We start from the raw sequence: 23,602 nt of genomic DNA on the forward strand, positions 1-23,602 counted from the left end.
TTTCACTGTCTAACCCCATCTTTGTCACCCCCACCCCAACACACTTCTCTCTTTGCCCATCTTTCTAATATGGTGTTTTTTGGGAGGTTGAAGGTTGACCAAATGTCAGGATCTGTAGGCATTTTCTTTGGGGTTAGTCAGTTTCCCCAGTGAGAAATACTAGATTTTGCTTGAGAAATGTAAGCCAGAAGTCCCACTTTTTGGGAGACAAACAAGGGAGGAAGTGGTGGGGTGGGTACTTCATCTTGTAATATGAGAACTTTCACTTAATTCTTTTTTCTCTACATTGCTTTACCCTTGCGTTTATCTGGATCTGGTGTGCCTGAAATCTAGAGTCTGTCTCTTTCAGTATATCTAGAGAAAAAAAATCTCTAATTTTTTTTTATTGCCAGTGTGAGGGAAATGTCTCCATACTGTTTGGAGTGAAAGAAGACATCAAATGGTCTCAACACCTTTTTATGACATATTCAGCTCCCTGTTTTTCAGCCCTACTTCCAAACTCCTGTCTGTAGAAGTGCCTAGTTTCTCCATTCCTGAGCCTTTCTAGGTTCCCCTTGGCCTCCCCACCCTCACTTAAGCTTCGGCTTTCTCTGGTTAAGTTAGACACCATTCATTTATCTGCTTTCTAGTTTCCAAAATTTGTTTTGGAAAAACATCTCTTATCTGCAGAAGTCTTCCATATTCTTTTTCCTTGTGAGTTTTAGCTTCCTTTGTTTCCTTACTAACATTTTGATTGGGTCTGGGACAGAGAAGAAATAAATCCAAGTATTCAACCTTCCATTTTTAACCAGAAGGCCCTGAATTTTTTTTAGGGTAAAAATAAATCAGGTTATTTTAAAATGTGATTAGAATCATGACTGCATTTTATTCTATCATATGAATGTCCCACATTACCTATTAGTCTCTGATTAAGGGGTTTTTTTCCCCAAAAATCTTCATGGTGAAAAAAATCACCTTAACGGACATCTTAATCTTTAAGTCTTTGTGGTGTTTATAATTATGTACTTAAGATCAATTTCCATTAGGAATAAAATAGCAAGATCCTAGGAGAATACTATATTGCCAACAGATTCATTGGGTACCCTATCCTTAGCCCTCCAGAAATCCTCAGCATGATTAAATTAGTCATCCGTGCACATTTCAGTGTTTATATAGCTTAACAGTGGTTAACATTACTCATGGCCCTGAGATCATTCATCAGTAGGAGATCTTATAGCCACATGGTACTGAAGATTTCTATATTCCTTTGTCTGGAACCCTGGAGCAAATCTATTTTGTTTCTCTTCCTTCAGCTTGGCGTTCTCAGGACTCTGCCCTTTCCGAGGAAGAAGAGGATACAACCAGGTCTCCTGTATGTTTTAAGCATTTATTTGATTCCTTCATTGTTTTGCAGTGTAGTCACAGTGGGTGACTGTTACTTACCAGTAAGCTGGAAACAATTAAATTAATGAAAATTGAAGTGAGGAAAAATACGAATAGAAAATCAGAACCAAGGGAAATTTGATATCTGGCTATGCACAAACAGGTACAAACAGAATTATTAAAGTTGAGTTCAAATTTAAGTATGATCTGGAGAGTCAAAGCAAACTGGGACACAGTTCATGTCATAATTTGTACTGTTATGAGGAAAAAACTTTTAAAAAGCTATTTAAGGAAAGAAAAAGCTTTTTATTGGCACCTAGGTCAAAAAGAAATTCTAAAATAATTCCATGATTCTTAAAATTTTAAGCTCAGTTTTTAAAAGTCAATCCTGGCCAAAGATCAAAACCTAAAATTATTAGAAGAGGAAGCAGAACACATGTCTTTCAAATGATCCTACATACAGTTGACCTTTTAACAACTTGGGTTTGAATGTGTGGGTCCACTTATATGTGTATTTTTTTCAATAAATATATTGTAACATTTTTGGTTAGCTATGTCATACAAATGAATGACATACCTATCATTTGTATGACATACCTAACCAAACAGTTAAGCATCCTACCTAACAGTAGGCTATTAAGTAGTTACGTGGTTAACTACTAAGGTTACTTAAGTACTAGTTAAGTAGTTAAGTTTTGGGGGAGTCAAAATTTATACATGGATTTTCAGCTGTGTGGGGGTTGGTGTCCCTAACCCCTGTGTTGTTCAAGGGTCAGTTGTATGAGGGTACTTCAAAAAGTTGATGAAAAGATTTACGTTATCTTTTAATTCTATTTTTCCACAAACTTTCTGAAGTGCCCTTGTATATATTTTCTTCAGTTGAGCTTTTGATACAAGTTAGGCTAAATTACAGTAAATTCTATGGCAGAGCCTTGTAGTTCTGATATTCATATCTTTCCACATCTTTTCTATGGTCTTAAAAGATGCATTGTCTTACAAAATTACCTATTCTATTCTGCTCTTGATTCTTTTTGTTTCCACCCCTGAAGTCACTCACATTCCTGTATTTTGAACATTTTCCACTTCATTCCTCTTTTCCCACAGTTCATATCTTTCCCATTGTGGAACACGCACACTTCTTTTGACCGTATAATCATATGGTTCACCCAGTTATTTCTCTTGTTGGCACAATGGTTTTCTGACTCTACACAGACTTAGGTTTAAAGCTCTGCTCAGTGACTTATGAAGTATATGACTATGGGCAAGTTTTTTAATCTCTTTGTGCCTCAGTTGCATCATTTTTAAATGGGAATAATAATGGTACTTATCCCACAGGAATGTGGGAGGGTTAAATGCGTGGAGTAAGTGCTCCATAAATGATAGGTATTGTTAATCATTATTAGCTATATAATCTTTCCTCCCTGATACAGTCTTTAGATGTGTTGACTGTATTCATTGACCTCCTTTTTAGTTTAACATGTAATACATAAGATGAAAGAGAAGATTGCCTGACTTGGGTTCATAAAATTAATCCTTTTTTTCAGTAAAACCACCATAACTGCTATAAAAAGGCAAAGCTGGGAACTGTTTTTGTAATACAAGGGTACTTCAAAAACTTCATGGAAAAATAGAATTAAAAGATAATATGAATCTTTTAATGAACTTTTTGATGTACCTTCATATACATAGCAGAAATATACTAACAATTCTTAAAAACCATTCATTAAGAGAATAAAAAATTGGGTGAAGAACATGAAGAAGCAATTAGAAAAAATGCACACAGCCAACAAATATTTTAAAATGATGTCACAAAGAAACTGACAATTCAGATTTGCAGATACATTTTTTAGGTGTATTTTGAATTGGTAGATAATGACCATCTTTTATGAAAGGATTCTGAATTATTGGTTTACACATGCGTTATCTTTACAGAGTAAAAAGCTGGAAATCATGTCAAAGGAGTTGTAATCTACAAATGGAATAATCTTAGCTGTCAAAAAATTTACATAGTTCCTTCCAGATACCAGAACCAGATATTTTGGTTTGGACTATCTAGTAGAAATGAACTGCCTGCCTTCCAGGCCATGCAGTCTTAAACTCATCCTAGAATCTGCTTGTGAATATATTCCATGACAGCTGTTATTTATACATGAATAAATAACACAGTACTACACAGCACGTAGAAAAATCCTTTACAACAATATATATAATAGCTTTACTGAGTACTTACTATGTGTCAGGTGTATTGTGCTATGAACTTTACATAGCTTATTTCATGTAATCATTATCAGAGTCTGTGAAGTAGATATCATTATTTTAATTTTTACAGATAAGGAAAGTGAAGCACAGAGGTTAAGAAGCCTATGTAACTTTATGTATCAGTGTTTAATAAACTCAGGGTTCAAACTCATGCAGTCTGACTCTAGGGCCCATACTTTCTGATACTGTTCTAATGGAAGTCCACTAATAAGTGAAGAAATGCAATTTTGCCAGTCACCTGTTCATAGTGTTTGTCCATTTTATATTGTTAGTCCTTTTTCTACTTGAAATTAGGGAATTTTAAGACTATCTGCTTGAGTAGTAGGATTTATAGTTATCTTCTCCCAATCTGTCACTTTCATGTTATCATTTATCTTTTGTTGCACAGACATTTACATTTTGGATAATTAAATTTATCATTTAGCATATGGTAAATATGTATATATAATAAGAATTCAGTCAAAATTAATATGCAGCAATCAATATTTAATAGTCTTTTATGAGTTGCCAGTGTTGGTCTTTTTTAAGATATCTTTCCTAATATTAGATTATAGAGATAGTCTCTTTTTAAAGATATGTTTTCCATATTTAGTCTTTCATTCAACTGGGATATAACTTTCTAACTGGTTTGAGGTGAGAATTTGCTGATAATTCTATCAGTAAAGTTATTTGTGCATGTAGAAGACAAGTTAGTTGTTCCAGCACCATTTATTAAATAGATCTTCCTTTGTGATGCTGCCTTTATCATATACCTGCTTAATTGTTTCTAGGCTTTTATTCTTTTTTCTTTAATCTATTTATCTATATCTATACCAATACTGTACTTTGTGTGAATATGTTTTACATTGTTTTAAGTGCCATAACTTTATAATAACTCTGTTTGCTTGGGCAAGTATTTCCCCACTTCCCTCTATACACATGTTGTTCTTAGTTTTTCAAAAATTTTTGGGCTACTTTGGGACCTCTATGCTTCCATTTAAATTTTAGAATGAGTTTATCTAGTTCTAGGAAGAAATCCTGTTAGAGATTTTAATTGGAATTGGAAAGAATTATGGACTAATTGTAGAAGAATTGAACAAAATATCTTTTCTATCAAAATCAGATGTATCATTTTAAGGGAATCTATTAATATAATTCATCTTAGTCAAGACAAAAATATAATCAGCTCTATAGAGATGAAAAGAATTTTTTTAAAAGTCAGAATCTGTGTTATAACAACAAACACAAGGGTTCAGATCCCTGAACTGGCCAACTACCCCCTCCCCCCACCAAAAAGTCAGAATCTGAGATTTTAAAAGGACCTGTTTATAAAATAGGGGTAAAAGGACACTTTCTTAACATGGTATTTTAAGAAATTATTTACACACATACACAACACATGTGCATAGACATAATAAGCTAAAAGTCAGCACCATGTTTACTGGTAAAAACTAGACAAATTCCCACTAAAGTCAGGAACATGACCAGACTGCCTGTGCTAACATATTTATTTACTATAATGTTATATGCCTGGTCATGTAAATGAGAAAAAGAATGAGGTAACAATTGGGAAGGTACATGCAAAATTATGATATTTGATGATATAATTATGTATGTAGATAGCTGAATAAAAATAGAATGCAATCAAATTTGGATATAAAATTAATATACAAAAATTAATAGCATTCCTATATATAAACCACACCAGCCCAAAAACAAAATGGAAGAATGATGCTCAGAGTAGAAGAAAAACCTAAAGACAAAAAAAAGAAAAGAAAAGAGAAATATATCTGATGTATATGGGAGGAAAAAAAACTATAAAATCTTACTGAGACCTAAAAGAGGAATTGAATAAATTCATTAAATATCCTGTTTTGGATAAGATCCATTATTATAAATTAGTAAAAATCTCTTTAATCTATACATTTTTCTGAATCTCAATAAAGATTCTAAATATTTTTCTTAGAATTAGACAAGTCTACCCAAGCCTAAACTAGGCTTGTAACTAGGCTTGAATAGACTTGTCAAATTCTAAGAAAAATACATTTGAAAAACAAAAATGTGCAAAATAGCCAAGAAAAATATGAAAAACTGTTGTGCGCCATGCTCCAAATTTTTTAAATAGTCATTTAATGCTTGTGTAACCTTAAGGAAAAAAACTTTTACAGAAAGTTGCCAGTCAGCATATAAACCACAGAACTAACTTGTAATTACTTTTATGCCACTGTAAACTTTATTTTTTAAAAAAGATTTGTTCTATTATGTATCTTACAAATGGAAAGGAAAGTGCTATAGTACTAGCAAGAACTCTGGAAATATTAATGCTGTTTTGCCAGGGTCAGGAGTATACCAATATTTTTCTTGGTTCTGTCTGACATGAGGCGGAATAAAACTTAATGACACAGACTGTGAATTTATGTTTTTTAAGGCTGAAACTCCTATGTTGGTTGCTATTAATATGGGATTTTTGACATATGTATACAGAGTCAACATCTTAGGAAAATAGACTGTATTATAAAGCACTGATTCATCATTTTATAGAGTCAAAAATTATCCCATACTTCTAGGTCTTTTGTTACTTGTTTTATAGTTTTTGTCAGAGGTACAATCTTTATTTTTGTTTTGTTTTTGTGTGTGTGTGAGAGAGAGATTTATGCTAATTTACTAGAGTTAGAGGGAAAGATATTTTTGTATTAATTTGCTAGACCTAGTGGGAAAAAATGTTTTCTTTTTTGTTGTTTTTCCCTATCTTTGTTATGGTTTATATTCCAGAGGAATTATCTATTTCTGAAACATTCATTGATTACTGGATGCCAAGTTCTGTTCTGAGTGTTCACATTTATTTTCTAATTCAGTCTTCACATGAAACTTTTGAGGAAAATGCCACTTTACAGATGAGGAAACTGAGGCTCAAGTTTGGCTGTTTGTCAAGGTTACACAGTTAGTAAATTTTGAAGTCAAAATTCAAACCCGTTATGTCAGACTCCAGCCTCACTGTTAACTAGTAAAAATACCTAAACCCAGCTCCATTTTGAGAGCTTAGTTAGTACCTTGAAAATTTTTTCAGACAGGAATGTTTCAGTTAGGTATCTTTTTTTAGCTTTTCTGGTTCTTTTATGAGTAGAACAATAGGCATTTATTTTCATGCTCAAGGTCTACAGCTTAACTTTGTGGGTAGCTCTGCTTTGGTCTACAGATCAGCTGGCCTTGGCTTAGGCTGTGGGGTGGACTTACATCTGCTCTACATCTTTCATTCTGAGTTTCAGTTGAAAGTGCTGCAGCTTCCTGGAGCAAACTCTTCATTTGCCAGATTTCTGGCGAGTATGAGCCAAGTCAAAGGGTGTAAGCACATTTTTGGCCTCTGTTCACGTCATGTCAACTAGCATTCCTTTTGCCCCAACAAATGGCTCGGACAAGGCCCACATTAGTGGATGGGACATTAGTTACAGGCAGGGAGTGAAGATTTCTAGAATAATCAATTAATCACAGTAACATTTTCTTATGGAATTAATTTTTATTGAGGTTTTTAAAACTCTAAACATATCGAAACATAGTGTCATAACTTAAAAAAACTTTATTGACATGTATGTGGCATACTATACAATTAGCACATTTAAAGTATTCAATTCAGGGCTGACCCGTGGCTCACTCGGGAGACTGTGGTGCTGATAACACCAAGGCCACGGGTTCGGATCCCATATAGGGATGGCCAGTTAGCTCACGGGGTGAGCGTGGTGCTGACACCACCAAGTCAAGGGTTAAGATCCCCTTACCAGTCATCTTTTAAAAATAAATAAATAAATAAAAAATAAAGTATTCAATTCAATGGTTTTTAGCATATTTCCGGAGTTGTGCAAGCATCACCATAATCAATGTTAGAATATTTTCATTACCCTAAAGAGAAACCCTGCACCAATTAGCCATCATTTCATGTTTCCCCCTGAGGCTCCAGTTAGGCAAGCACAAATGTACTTTCTATTTCTATGGATTTGCCTACTCTGGACATTTCATACAAATGGAATCATAAAATACATTATGTTATCCTTATGACTAACTTCTTTCACTCAGCATGTTTTCGAGGTTCTTTGAAAAGATCAACAAAATTGACAAACCTTTAATTTGACTGGTGAAGAAAAAAAGAGAGAGGATTCAAAATACTAAAATCAGGAATGAAAGAGGAGACATTACTACTAAGTTTACAAAAATAAAAAGGTTCGCAAATCTCCCGAACTCTTTCTATGAAGCAAACATCATCCTGATACCAAAACCAGGTAAAGATATAACCAAAAAAGAAAACTACAGGCCAATATCCTTGATGAATATAGATGCAAAAATCCTCACGAAAATACTAGCAAACAGAATACAGCAACACATATGTAAAATTATTCACCACGATCAAGTGGGATTCATCCCAGGGATGCAAGGTTGGTTCAACATACGCAAATCAATAAATGTGATACACCATATTAATAAAGTCAAACACAAGGACCATATGATCATCTCGATAGATGCTGAAAAAGCATTTGATAAAATTCAGCACTCATTCATGACAAAGACCCTCTATAAGTTAGGTATAGAGGGAAAGTATCTCAACATAATTAAAGCCATATATGACAAACCCACTGCCAATATCATCCTGAATGGGGAAAAGCTGAAAGCTTTTCCTTTAAGAACAGGAACTAGACAAGGATGCCCACTCTCACCACTCCTATTCAACATAGTGTTAGAAGTACTAGCCAGAGCAATCAGAGAAGAGAAGGAAATAAAGGACATCCAGATTGGAAAAGATGAAGTCAAACTGTCCCTGTTTGCAGATGACATGATCCTATATATCGAAAAGCCTAAAGCCTCTACAAAAAAACTCTTGAAGTTGATAAATGATTTCAGCACAGTAGCAGGATACAAAATCAACACACAAAAATCAGTAGCATTTCTTTTCTCCAATAGTGAACATGCAGAACGAGAAATCAAGAAAGCCTGCCCATTTACAATAGCCACCAAAAAAATAAAATATTTAGGAATTGAGTTAATCAAGGATGTGAAAAATCTCTATAATGAGAACTACAAACCACTCCTGAGAGAAATTAGAGAGGATACAAGAAGATGGAAAGATATCCCATGCTCTTGGATTGGAAGAATCAACATAGTGAAAATGTCCATACTACCCAAAGTGATATACAAATTTAATGCAATCCCCATCAAAATTCCAATGTCATTTTTCTCAGAAATGGAAAGAACTATCCAGACATTTATATGGAATAACAAAAGACCACACATAGCCAAAGCAACACTGAGCAAAAAAAATGAAGCAGGAGGCATAACACTACCTGACTTTAAACTATACTACAAAGCTATAATAACCAAAACAGTATGGTACTGGCATAAAAACAGACACACTGACCAATGGAATAGAATAGAGAATCCAGAAATCAACCCACACACCTACAGCTATCTGATCTTTGACAAAGGCACCAAGCCTATACACTGGGGAAGAGACTGCCTCTTTAGCAAATGGTGCTGGGAGAACTGGATATCAATATGCAGGAGAATGAAACTAGACCCACACCTTTCACCATACACTAAAGTCAACTCAAAATGGATTAAAGAATTAAATATACACCCTGAAACAATAAAACTTCTTAAAGAAAACATAGGAGAGACACTTCAGGAAATAGGACTGGACACAGACTTCTTGAATACGACCGCCAAAGCACGGGCAACCAAAGGAAAAATAAACAAATGGGATTATATCAAACTAAAGAGCTTCTGCACAGCAAAAGAAACAATTAACAGAGTTAAAAGACAACCAACAGAGTGGGAGAAAATATTTGCAAAATATACATCTGACAAAGGATTAATATCCAGAATATACAAGGAACTCAAACAACTTTACAAGAAAAAAACAAGCAACCCAATTAAAAAATGGGCAAAAGAGTTAAGTAGGCATTTCTCTAAGGAAGATATACAAATGGCCAACAGATATATGAAAAAATGCTCAACATCACTCAGCATCCGGGAAATGCAAATCAAAACCACACTGAGATACCATCTCACCCCAGTTAGGATGGCTAAAATCCAAAAGACCCTGAACGATAAATGCTAGCGAGGTTGCGGAGAAAAAGGAACTCTCATACATTGTTGGTGGGACTGCAAAATGGTGCAGCCTCTATGGAAAATGGTATGGAGGTTCCTCAAACAATTGCAGATAGATCTACCATATGACCCAGCTATCCCACTGCTGGGAATATACCCAGAGGAATGGAAATCATCAAGTCGAAGGTTTACCTGTTCCCCAGTGTTTATTGCAGCACTCTTTACAATAGCCAAGAGTTGGAACCAGCCCAAATGTCCATCATCAGATGAGTGGATACAGAAAATGTGGTACATCTACACAATGGAATACTACTCAGCTATAAAAACGAATGAAATACTGCCATTTGCAAGAACATGAATGGACCTAGAGAGAATTATATTAAGTGAAACAAGTCAGGCACAGAAAGAGAAATACCACATGTTCTCACTTATTGGTGGGAGCTAAAAATAAATTAATTAACACACACACACACACACACACACACACACAAACGGGGGGGAAGAGGACATAACATCTACAATTCCTTGAAGTTGATACGACAAGCAAACAGAAAGGACATTGTCGGGAGGGAGGTTTCGGTAATGGGCCACAATAATGAACCACATTGTATATCGATAGAATAAAATTAAGAAAAATAAAAAATAAAATAAATAAATTTTATAGGTAAAATAAGAAATCATATCATTTACAAATAAAAAAATTTTTTTAAATAAATAAATATTTTTTTAAAAAAAGGTTATAAGGGAATATTATGAACAACTGTACACCAACAAATTAGATGACTTAGATGAAATGGACAAATTCCTAGGAAGACACAAACTAACAAAACTGGACCCAAAGGAAAGAAAATTTGAATACAGCTATGACAAGTAAAGAGACAGTTACTAATCAAAAAACTACCCACAAAATAAAGCTCAGACCTAGATGGCTTCACTAATGAATTCTTCCAAACAACAAAGAAAAATACCAACTCCTTCACCAACTCTTCCAAAATAAAAAGGAAGAATAAAGAGTAGGGAACACTCATTCTGTGAGGCCAGTATTATCCTGAAACTAAAACCTGACAAAGATATCACAAATAAAAACAAAAACTACAGATTACTATCTCATTAATACAGAGGCAAAAATCCTCAATGCTAACGTAATAAATGTCCGTTATCTCTAGTAACAGTTTTTGTTTTAAATTCTATTTTGGGGCCGAGCCTGTGGCGCACTCGGGAGAGTGCAGCGCTGGGAGCGCAGCGACGCTCCCGCAGCGGGTTCGGATCCTATATAGGAATGGCCAGTGCACTCACTGGCTGAGTGCCGGTCACGAAAAAGACGAAAAAAATAAATAAATAAAATAAATAAATAAATAAATTCTATTTTGTCTGATGTTATTACATCCACAGGAAAAGATGCTCAACATCACTGTCATTAAGTATATACAAATCAAAGTCACAATGAGATACTACTTCACATCCACTAGATGGCTATAATCAAAAGAACAGATAATACAGGTGTTGACAAGGATACAGAGGAAATGGAATCTTCATATATTGCTGGTGGGAATGTAAATTAGTACAACTGCTATGGAAAAGTGGAGCAATTCCTTAAAAGGTTAAGCATGAAGTTGCCATATGACCCAGCAATTTCATTCCTATGTACAAACATGAGAGAACTGAAAACATCTGTCCACATAAAAACTTGTACACAAATGTTCATAGCAGCATTATTCATAATAGCATTATTCATAGCCAGAAACGGAAATGACTCAAATGTCCATTAACCAGCGAATAGATAAACAAAATGTGGTATATCCATACAATGGAATATTATTTAGAAATAAAAAGAAATGAAGTACTGATATAAACCACAAAATGGATGAACCTTATTTCTTATAGAATTTTGGTGGATTCTCTAGGTCTCCTATGTACAAAATCATGCCATCTGAAAATAGATACAGTTTTATTTTTCCCTTCCAATCTGGAAGCCTTTTATTTCATTTTCTTGCCTAATTGCTCTGTCTAAAAACTTGTACAGCAGTGTTGAATGGAAGTGTCAAAAGTGGGCGTCCTTGTCTTATTCCTGACCCTTGAGAGGAAAGCATCTGGTGTTTCACCATTTATTATGACGTTAACTATGAGTTTTTTGTAGATGCCCTATATCACATCGAGGAAGTTCCCTTCTTTTCCCAGTTTGTTGTGTGGTTGTTTTTTGTTTTTGTTTTTGCTTTTGTCCTCATCATGAAAGGGTGTTGAATTTTGTCAGATATTTTTTCTGCACTTGTTGAAAAGATCTTGTGGTTTTTGTCCTTTGTTATATTGGTATGATGTATTACATTAATTGATTTTGGGATGTTAAACCAATATTGTATTTCTGGAATAAATCCCACTTGGTTATGGTCCGTAATCCTTTTTATATGATGTTGGAGGACCCACACTTCCCAATTTCAAAACTTACTACAAAGATATGATAAGACAGGTACTGGCATAAGAATAGACATAACAGATCAATGAAACAGAATTCTGAGATTCTAGAAATAAACCTTACATTTATAGTCAATTGATTCTAAACAAGAGTAATAACACAACTCACTGAGGAACAAATGGTGCTGGAACAACTGGACTATCTATATGTAAAACAATGATGCTGGATCATGACATACCATATATAAAAATTAACTCAAAATGGATCAAAAATCTGGATGTAAGAGCTAAAACTATAAAATTCTCATAAGAAAATATAGGTGTAAATCATGACCTTGAATTAGGAATGGTTTCATAGACATGACACCAAAGCACAAGCAACAAAAGAAAATTAAATAAAAGTCGACATAAGAACAGTTAAAATGTTTTATGCTTCCAAGGACGTCATCAAGAAAGTGAAAAGACAACTCAGAGGACAGGAGAATATATTTGCAAATTATTTATCTGATGTGTCATGTAATTCAATAATAAAAAGACAAACCGATTAAAAAATGAACAAAGGCTCTGAATAGACATTTCTTCAAAGAATAAATACAAGTGGCCAATAAGCACAGCTTTCTTATGGTTGTTCAAATGATGTATCTTTTTCTATTATTTTATTTTCAACCTATTTGTATGTGTGAATTTAAAGGGTGTCTCCCGTAGACACCATATAGTTGGATTTTGTTTTTCCATCCAGTTTGACAATCTCTGCCTTTTTATAAGGCTTGTTTAGTCTACTCACAATTAACGTTAACCCTAAAATTATTAGGTTTATGTCTGCCATTTTCCTTTTTGTTTTCCTGATCTCATGTCTTTTTTATCCTTTTTTTTACTGCTTTCTTTTCATTAAGCAAACATTTTCTAGCATAAAATTTTAATTTCTTTGATTTTTTTTGCTACTTTTTTTTAGTGGTTGCTCTAGGGCTTGAGGTACAAAGGTACCTCAGAAAGTTTATGGAAAGAAAGAATTGAAAGATAGTACGAATCTCTGCCTGCACTTTTTGAAGTATCCTCATACATCTTAATTTATCAGAATCTGCTTCAGATTTATACTAAATTCCAGTATGTTATAGAAATACTACTTTTATTTAGTTCTGTTCCCTCTTCCCTCATTTTGTGCTATTATATATATTATATGTGTATGTGTTACAAACACAATTCATTATTATAATTATTACTGCATACATTGTTACATCCATTAAAGAAGCTGAGAAGAGAAAGGAGAGCAAATATGTATTTATAATGTCCATTATAGTAACCTTTTTGTTTACCATTTCTGATTTTCATCATTTATGTAGATTCAGGTTACCATCTAGTATCATTTGCTTACTCCACTAGAAATTTGCTTTCAAGATTTTCTCTTTGTCTCTGGCTTTCAGCATTTTTGCTATGATGTATCTGGGTGTGGGTCTCTTTGCATTTATTTTACTTGGAGTTCATTGAGCTTCTTGGATGTATAGATTAATGTTTTTCATCAAATTTGGGAAATGTTCAGCCATCAGTTCTTTGAGTGTTTTTTCTGCACTTTACTCTTTCCCTTCTCCTTCTTCTTCTTGTACTCCCACCATGTATATATTGGTGCACTTAATGGTGTCCCACATTTTTCTGAGGCTCCATTTATTTTTTCCTCATTCTTTTTTTCCTTTGTTCTTTGGATTGCATTATCACTATCAATCTATCTTCTAATTTGCTGAATCTTTCTTCTGCTGGTTCAAATCTACTACCAAGTGTCTGGTGAATTTTCACTTTGGTTATTGTACTTTTCAATTTCATAATTTCTATTTTGCTCTTTTTTATAACTTCTGTCTCTTTATTGATACTCTCTATTTGATGAGACATTGTCATCATACCTTCCCTTCTTTAATCATGGTTTCCTTCAGTTCTATATTTATAATGGCTGCTTTGAAGTTTTAATATATTAAACCTGACATCTGAGTCTTCTCACAGGCAGTTTCTGTTGTCTGCTTTTTTCCCAGCATATTGGTTTCCCTTTTCTGTTTCTTTGCCTATCTAGTAATGTTTTGCTGAAAACTGAACATTTAGGTTATATAGTCTAGCAACTCTGGGTACTGATTTCCTTTTCCTTTAATTTTGTTGTTGTTTATTTATTTAGTGACCTGTCTAGATGATTTTAGTGAAGACTGTTTCTTCTGTAGTGTGAAGACTTCGATGTCACTCCTCAGCAGGCATAGTCTCAGGCATGCACAAAGACAGCCTAGTATGACAGTGGTTTCATCAGGACTCTCTGATTGCCTCCTTCCCGATCTCTCTCTAAGCTGTCTGCCTAGTTTTGTATCACAACCAGTTCTTAGGCTCTACTCATTGCCAGCTGACTGCTGTATTGTTTTTGACAATGCTCTGAGCCTAAATTGCTCATATTAAAATCAGACATGGATAGTTTTTGAGATCAGTCTTTGAGATTTCTTCTGACCCCCAGGAGGGCTCTTCTTTGTTGTCTTTTTCCCTGATTTTCTCTGGCGAACTGGCCTAGCTAGGCTTTACTTTCTTGCTCTTAATTAAAAGGAGCTATCTGCCTTCTCCTAATTGCTAACAACCACAATCTCCATTGTTTCTAAATGCACCTGTAAGCTTGAACTTTGCCATACTCTGTTGCAAATAAATTCATTTCTTTGTCACTTCACACTTGTCAAGCCTAAATCAAGAAAAATAATGAAATACTGTTATCCAAACTTAGGATTTAAAAAGAACATGTAACAAAAGATAGAATGGTAAGTTTTAAAAAGTTATGAGAGGAGTTCCACTTCCAGGATAGCAGCGTGAGGTGTTCTATAGAGCTGGTTCCTGTAAAACAAGTGTAACTGGTAAAAAGTATTTAAATCTGCAAATTGTAGCTGAAATGCCACCACAGACTGTCTTAGTTTTTACCAAGTTTTGGCAGATTTTCTTGATTGAATGGTTCTTCATTTGCTGTATGCCCTTAGGACAATTTCTAGAGACTTAAAATTTTTTAATACTTTTCACCAGTGTTTGTCTAATTTATTAAAATTACCAAAGTATCCTTACTTTTTAAAATGGATAATAATAGTAGTTACTTCATAGCCTTATTAGGGGAATTTAAAAAGTTAATATATCAAAAAATATAACATTGCCTAGCACATAATAAGTAGATGACAGTGATGATAATATTGTTGGGACTAATGATTTCAATGTTGTAGAGATAGTTTCTCTCCAACACTAATCAAAATTCGGCCTTTGGTGATTTCCATTTGTATTTCCCATTTTGTCTTGCCCCATTTGTACTATTTCTGGAGTAAATTCCCTTAAGCGTGGGGTATGTGTATACTTTTCTTTCTTAGAACCTATATAGACAGATAAAAGATTTTTACTTATTTGGATATTAAAGTATTTAAATGGGGATAAAGACCTAGATATTTGTGATTAAATCACATTCTTTTGCAGAAATTTGTCATTTGTTTCTTGGTTTCTGTTACACCACTCTCATAGTTTTAATTCTGATCCTTTGATTGTAAATAAAACAAAAGACAAAACCTAAGTCCCTTTCTTTGATGCATTACTGTTGATTCTGTCCTTGGCCTTATTACCCACTGTATATGTTCTCTACAACCACTCACACCTTCAGCCATGGATTCAGCTCCCAATTTTAGGATGACTGCTAACAAACTCTCATTTCCTTCCTTCCTATGTCTAACTGCATATTAGATATTTTCATCTGGAAGTCTTAAAGGAATTTCAAACTTGGCATGTTCAAATTTTCTTGCCTCTCCTCTCTCTTCCTGCCTGTCTCTCTTCTGTCCCCACTCTCTGTCATGTTCCCTTTCTCCCTAGATCACACAGCTACCTGGTCAGGTTCAGAGCCAGTTATCTATGAGTCATGTCCAACACTTCCGTCTCTGTCATAGCTCAGTAAAAATCAGTGACCTCTGTCTGCAGCTTCCTACACAATTGATAATGAATTAATAAGTTTGCTGACTCAATACTTAACATACTTTTACAGGATGTTTCCACTATGGTTTATTTCCCCCCACATTGTAATACAAAATTAGGTAAATAGGAAGACCTTATATATATTTTCTAATGAACTCTGACCCCTGGATACTAGCCAAATGAGTTCTTACATGTTTTGATCACAGCATCTAATTTTGATGACTTCATATTAATTAGGGTTGTGTTTTTACAGGAAACAGTGACATTTAAGGATGTGGCTGTGGACTTCACTCAGGAGGAGTGGCAGCAAATGAAACCTGCTCAGAGGAACTTGTACCGGGATGTGATGCTGGAGAACTATAACAACCTAGTCACAGTGGGTAAGGGTAGCTTTGTAGTTTAACAGAGAATTCCTTTCCATTTCTGCAATGAGTGAAGACTTGAACTTACCAGATGAGTCCAGCCTTCCCTTTTGTCACATGATTGTGTGTCCTCCAATCTTCTGGGTAAAGGCCAATGACTTTGTGTCACTGTGAAAGTTACTTCTTACTCATCCTTCATTAGCCCATACTTTTGGATTTAGCTGACAATCTGGATGGTTCTCCATCATTAACATCCAAGTTCTTTGCTGTTTCCCCTAATAGGTTGTCAAGACACCAAACCAGATGTGATCTTCAAGTTGGAGCAAGAAGAGGAGCCATGGGTGATGGAGGAAGAAATGTTTGGGAGGCACTGTCCAGGTGAGTAATTGAAAAGCACTGTGAATGAGAAAGCCACATGACAGTTGTTCACTAAGGGGCTGATACCATTTCACATGTTCCAAGATTTTCTTAAAAGCCCTAGTCTTCTAGATTGACAGATGGTGGAATGCCGTGAATTACTGTGACATTTCCAGATATTATTCTTCCTATATTGGAGCTACCTTTCTTTTCAAAATTTTAGAGGGCCAGTAGCCCTGTCTGGTTTCAGGAAGCCAATGTTCCCTAATTTATTTACAGCCTTACTTTCAGGATTATTGTTACTTTCTATGATCCTTGGGCTCTCTCTTTCCTTTATGTTCATGGTTTTATTTTGTTATGCATTCAGTATTTGTGGATGTGTAGTATTTTTAAAATGTTTGTTTCACACTTAGATTCTTTTTATTTCTTTTCTTCTTTCCATTTTGAAAAGCCTCAGACTTGTGTTTTGTAACTATAGTCACAATTTCCATAGTATTTCACAACCCTCATTATTCTGGGACTTTAACAGTTTTTAAATTTCAGGCCCAGAAATCTCGTGGAGTCTCCTTCCTGCTTATTCCCACCTTCCATTACTTCAATTTTTGGAAATATGATATATGCACACCTAGTTAAAAAAATACATTGTCCAAAAGATACATTGAAAAGTAAATCTCCCTCTTACCTTGACACTCAGTTCCTTCCTTTCTTCAATCGCATATAAGTCTTTTCAGAGTTATTCGTGATTTTTTTTTTTTTTTTTTTTTTTTGTCTTTTTCGTGACCAGCACTCAGCCAGTGAGCACACTGGCCATTCCTATATGGGATCCGAACCCGCAGCGGGAGCGTCGCCGCGCTCCGAGCGCAGCACTCTACCAAGTGCGCCACAGGCTCGGCCCAATTTGTGATATTTTTGGTTGTTTATTTTAACATATGAATTTTAGACTTAACTGTTTATTTCCAAAGAAAAACCTGTTGGAATATTTATTGGGATTGTGCTAGATGTATAAATGAACTTTCAGACATTTGACATCTTTATAATGCCAAGTTTATCTATCCGAGAACATGTTCCGTCTTTGTTTGGATCTGTCTACTTTCGTGTCCTTCAGAAATGGAGCTTTCGAAATTTTTTCTTTATAGCTTTTGTACGTTTCTTGTTAAGTTTATACCTAAGTATTAGACATGAGAAAAAAAATCACTACCATAGTTGGAAAGGACGCTGTAAAACCTTTGTAAAAATCTTCATTTATAGATGATGAGATTGTATCCCTGGAAAACATGAGAACCAACTGAAAAAAAGTGCAACAAATAGAGAGTCCAGTGAGGTGATAGCATATCAAATTAACAAATAAAAATCAATAGCTCTCATGTACTTCAACAACTAAGTAGAAGATATGAAGGAAAGGAAACCACATTTATAATAGTAACAATAAAGATAAAATATTATTCTGGGTATGGGCATGTAACAATATGCAAATCAAAATCCTGTCCTCATAAGCTTATAATTTACTGGAAACTAGAGTCCCTGAAGTTTTGCATATAAGAAAATATCTTTTTTTTTAACCTTTACATTTGGTTGATAGTTGGCTGTGTATAAAGTTCTTGGTCCATACTTTCTTTCCCAAAACTTTTTGTAGACAGTTTCTTGAGGGCTTTAGGCAATTCTCTATTGTTTCCTAGCTTTTAAATGTTGCTTGGAGAAATCTGAAGCCTGTTTCCCCTCATAGATGACTTTATTTATTTGTCTGGATGCCCATAGGTTTCTTTTTTTTAAGCTGTAGAACTTTATGGGGCCATGTCTTGGTATTGACCAGTCAGTATCAGTTTTTCCTTTCAACTTGTGTATTCCTGTTTATTGCTCCTTGTAGCATCATTATGTAGATTTGATGTTGGTTAACTTTGAATGAGGGTATTTCCTGCTGGACCCACTGTTTACAGAAGGATAGTGTTGAAGACTATCTAGAAAAATGCTCTGAGCTAGTTGGAAGCCTCTGTACCTCACCCTGACCTCCTTTATCACGCAAGGTTTTGTGTTAAGAGTTGGTTTACCCTTTCTTTCTCCCAAGTCAAAGAGAGTGTATCACTGCATACTTCCTCTAGCACTCAGTATCTTTTCTACCCTCCTATGCCAATTGACTGCTTATATAAGAATTATGGCTATTTGCATCTCCTTGTTCAATCCGGCCTTCACTACCATTTTTCAGGGCCAGATGAAGTCCCTTACATTCCTGCCACCAGTCTCAACATATGCGGACCCCATTTTTGCAAAAAATGATTCGTTCGTTGTACCCACAGAAGGGTGTGCCTTTCTTTTAAAGAACTCTGTTCGCTTTGCTTTCTGTCTGAGATAAACAGATAAGCCACTATCTCTGGGTTTCTTCTTTACCTGGTCCAATCTATCCTCTGTTTTTTCCTCATATTCTGGAGTTGAATTTTAGCTGCTTATAGTTTCATTAAAGATATATTTTCTTTTTCTGTTTCTTCATGATTGCAGAGAGGAGATGGAGATATTTAATTCCTATATATTGATACAGGAAGTCCTCTATGCTATATTTGATCCTATGAATCACCCTTCTTGGAAATGTTTTTCTTTGCTCATCTCTAAAGGATTCTTATTTCTCCTTGGTTCCTGTTCATTATTTATTTCTTCTTCCTTTATGAAATGTCTTTTACGTGACTCCTTTTCTCAGCTCTCACTGGACAGTGCCCAACGTAGTTCTAAATTACGTGTAGACTCCTTTTTCTTCTAAGTACCTTTTTGATATATCTGTGTTCATGCCGTTAAGTCAGTATTTAACTCCAGAAATAATAGTATCAGAATACATATCTTTAATGCCTCCAGAATTGTGAAACTCTTCACATCTCTGCCTTTAATTGTGAGTGCTCTTACATATTTAGTTTCTAACAGTTATTTAACTTTGAGCTCAGTTTACAATAAATGGTCCCCAACATTTCCAGCCTACATTGATCTTGCCCATCTCTCAACTAACATTCTATTTGGTGTCTACCACAGTGACTGGAGTCTGGAAAACATATACTGTTCTTATATATGTTTTCACACCTTGATGTCTGAGACTTAAATTATTCCCTCAACCAAGAGAAAGAAAGGCCAGTGTCTTATTTTTCCTGTAAATGATTCATGAATTGATTGATATAGAACTATATTTGGAGAGAGTTTTCTATTGTTTTAGAATATTTACCTGCAGACCTTCAAAGTAAAGGCAGAGGAAATCAGGTAGAGTTAGAAAGACAGGGGAAGTCACATGAAATACTGTTGAATGTTAAACTGCATGTGAAGCATTTATTTAGTAAATGAGTAAACCAACAGAGAATGCCTTAAACTTTTTAAGAGAAGCACTATAGAAGGAGTAACAAAATAAAGAAGGCTTTCTTTTTCTATTTTTTTCTAAAGAGAGCTTGGCATTGAAGCTGTTTTTCTGTAATATCTGTAGATTCTTAAGACTTATAAAAAAATGAGAAAACAAAATATTTGTAGAGTAGAGTTAGTATGTTATTTTTATGAGATAAAATTAGAAGCATAAGCTGTTTGGAGGAGGGAGGATTTTAAGGGATTAGTGAAATTGAGGATAAGTTATGCAGTGTAGAGTCAGAAAGTTCGGAATTTTGCCAGGGTGCATGTCCTCTTTTGCCCTCTTTTATATTTTTAAGATTTTGTTGCTAATTTAGTTTAATTTTTTCCTTTTTTTTGGGCCAGCCCCGTGACTCACTCGGGAGAGTTCGGCACTGGTAGTGCCGAGGCCGCGGGTTTGGATCCTATATGGATAGGGATGGCCGGTGCCCTCACTGGCTGAGCGTGGTGTGGACCACACCAGGCCAAGGGTTGCGATCCCCTTACCGGTAAAAAACAAAAACAAAAACAAAAACAAAAATTTTTTTTTTCCTTTTTTTAATCATCTAAGCTATAGTTTTGCCCTGTGCCTAGTGGCAGCAAGATTACAGTGGTTAGTTACAAGCAGGGGCTTATAAGATAACTGAATATGAAGGTTAAAAGATGTCCAGTTATTTGAATTTTAAGTTACAGTTGATGGAACCCCAGGGATATGGAAAACCAGTATAGGACTAATGGTGTAGGAAAGAATGTTACCATTAGGGGCAGTAGGATGAAAGAAAAAAGCTAACAACAACAGAATTTGATAGTAAGGATAATTTCCATGTCTAGTAATGAATAAAATGATAGAACCTATTATTAGAACACTACAGTGAATCAAAGATGGCTTGTGTCCTGACATATTTTATATTTTTCATTGGATAGAATTAAACCTCCATATTTCTAATATGCCTGTTCTTTAAGCACATATAAAAATGCATTGTAATTAGTTGGAAATTTGGAGCTCTCTATGTTACTAATTTTGGACTGGATTTAGTTTGGACAGTCTAAGCTTCAAGTGTGTTTATACAGAAATAATGGAATTATAACTTTATGAAAATTAATTTGTGGTATGCAGAATAGACAAAAGATGACTTGTCAGGATCACATGGCAGTTAATCGAGGCAAAAGTCATGAGAACTTGGGTTATAATTTGTTTCTCTTAGCCTAATGTAGCTGTTATTATTTCCCTTTTATATGATTAATTTCTTTCCTTTTTAATATACATTTTAAATTTTTCTCAAAGTAATACATGTACTTGTTTTAGAAAGACAATAGAGAAATATAGGTTTATAGCAGCACCCTGCACTGACCTTACATTTTACCTCCTTTAGGCAGTTATTTTCAACTTATTTATCTATTTCTCTTGTTACTGACCTCCATATTTCAAAATAAATATATTTGTACTGCTCTGTAAAAAAAATTTTGTAGTCATGTTCAAACATACACAAAAGTAGAAAGAATAGTGTAAGGAATCCTCATGTATTCATCACTCAGCTTCAGCAGTTAACATTTTGACATATTTGGTTCATCTATACCTGCTCCCCAGTTTTGTTTTGTTGGGGTTTTTTTGCTGAGCTATTTTATAATTTATCCTTAAGTACCACCATATGTAACACCAACAGAGAAGATTACACAAAACCCTATGACACCTAACAACATTAACAATAATTTCTTGCTATCATCTGATATTTAATCTCTGTTCATATTTCTACAGTTGTCTCAAGAATGTCTTTTTATGGTTGATTTATTTGAATCAAGATCCAAATAAGGTCCACACATTACATTTGGCTGATATCTCTCTGAGGTTTGTTTTAATCCACAAGAGTTTCTTTTGCCCCTCCCCTCAACCCATTTTTCCTTACACTTTTATTGTAAATAACCAGGTTATTTACCCTCTAGAATAAGTGTCAGCAGTTTTTCTCTTTAAAGGGCCAGATAGTATATAGACTTTATGAGCCACATAAGGTCTCTGTTGTATATTCTTTCTTTCTGTATCCATCTTTCTTTTAACAACCCTTTAAAAATGTAAAAAACATTATTAGTTCACAGGCTAAACAAAAACTGGCCAGGGAATGCTCTATTATTGCCAAACCCTGCTCTACAGTGTCTTTTATTCTGGATTTGGCAATTTGTCTCCTCATGGTGTTGTGAAACATACTCCTTTATCCCATTTTTCCTATATTCTGGCTTTATTAGGTTCAGGTTAATTTCTTGGCAAGAATACTTCAGTGGTATGTGTACATCTTATTGCACTTTTGGACATATTGAGATAGTTCAGTAGATTCATGTGTTGTTAGTTAGAATCCATCTATTTTAATGATCCCTATCAACCTTTCACTTGAGGTTTTAGCAGCTATTGATCATCATTGCCTAGATCCTTTATTGTTTAAGAAGTTCCTTCTGCTTTTATTAGCAGAAGTTCTCCCATAAAGAAAAACTCTTTCATCAGCTATTTGATTGCTGTGAAATACAGGCCTAGAAAAAGAAACGCTCAACTCTTTCCCTTCAAAAACCTTTAGAATAATGATTGATGCCCTAGAAATTTCCAAAGTTTAAATTAAGTTATTATAAATGTATATTTATGTAATTTGAGCATCAAAATAAATGTATGCATATAAATAATGTTTTTGTATTGAGCATCAGAATAAATATATGCATATAAATAATATGTTTTTATATGTATTCTTTATTTTAATGCTCAAGTTGTGTCATCTTAGGCAGAGAATTCTTTGGCCAATTTTGTAAATTTCTAGCTTCAGACATTGTAGTAGCCATTTCTCTAAAAACTCCTGCTTCCTTTAGTGGGAAATGTTATTTGTAGACTATAGTCTAGGTATTATGTTTGCTCATTAGTACTGGGTTATTATTGCTTCTCGATCTTTTAAGGGGGCAGAGCTAGGAAAAATGTATTTTTTAGAAAGAAAAAATATGAGTTTATACTGACATATTTAATTACAATTACAGAGCATAGGGTTATTACCTTTTTTGCTTTGTATTTCTACAAGGGTACTTCAAAAAGTTCATGGAAAAAATAGAATTAAAAGATAACATGAACCTTTCCATGAACTTTTTGAAATACCTTCGTATCTTTTGTGCTGAGAATCTTGACCCTTTATTAAATTAAAGTAATTACTTATTTGCTTAATTCAAATATATTTCTTAGCCTGGTACTGTTAACATTTTGGGGCAGGTAATTCTTTGCTGTGGGGGACTGTCTTATGTGTTGTAGGATGTTTAGCAGCATCCTTTACCTCTACTCACTAGATGACTGTAACACCATCCCTCTTTCTCCCTTACCTCTTCCCAGTTATGAAAACCAAAAATGTCTGCAGACCTTTCCAGACATTGCTAGATGTCCTTCAGGAGACAAAAGTGATAGTTCTAGTTATCACCATCAGTTTCTTTATGTATATTAGTTTCAAATTAATTGTAATACCAATATTATT

General features: G+C 34.5%; 1 protein-coding gene across 5 annotated transcripts in view; it reads left to right on the forward strand.

Moving 5' to 3' along the window:
- Window positions 1–23,602, forward strand: part of ZNF568 (zinc finger protein 568) — an 88,158-nt gene that overhangs the window by 11,024 nt on the left and 53,532 nt on the right. For all 5 annotated transcript variants that reach the window (XM_063111851.1, XM_063111852.1, XM_063111850.1 and 2 more), the window contains exons 3-5: window positions 1,293–1,351; window positions 16,304–16,430; window positions 16,695–16,790. In XM_063111851.1, the coding sequence (XP_062967921.1) occupies window positions 1,293–1,351; window positions 16,304–16,430; window positions 16,695–16,790 (282 nt within the window). The remainder of the gene's footprint in view (window positions 1–1,292; window positions 1,352–16,303; window positions 16,431–16,694; window positions 16,791–23,602) is intronic.

Source organism: Cynocephalus volans, chromosome 10 (assembly GCF_027409185.1).
Source record: "Cynocephalus volans isolate mCynVol1 chromosome 10, mCynVol1.pri, whole genome shotgun sequence".
Classification (NCBI taxonomy): Eukaryota; Metazoa; Chordata; class Mammalia; order Dermoptera; family Cynocephalidae; genus Cynocephalus; species Cynocephalus volans.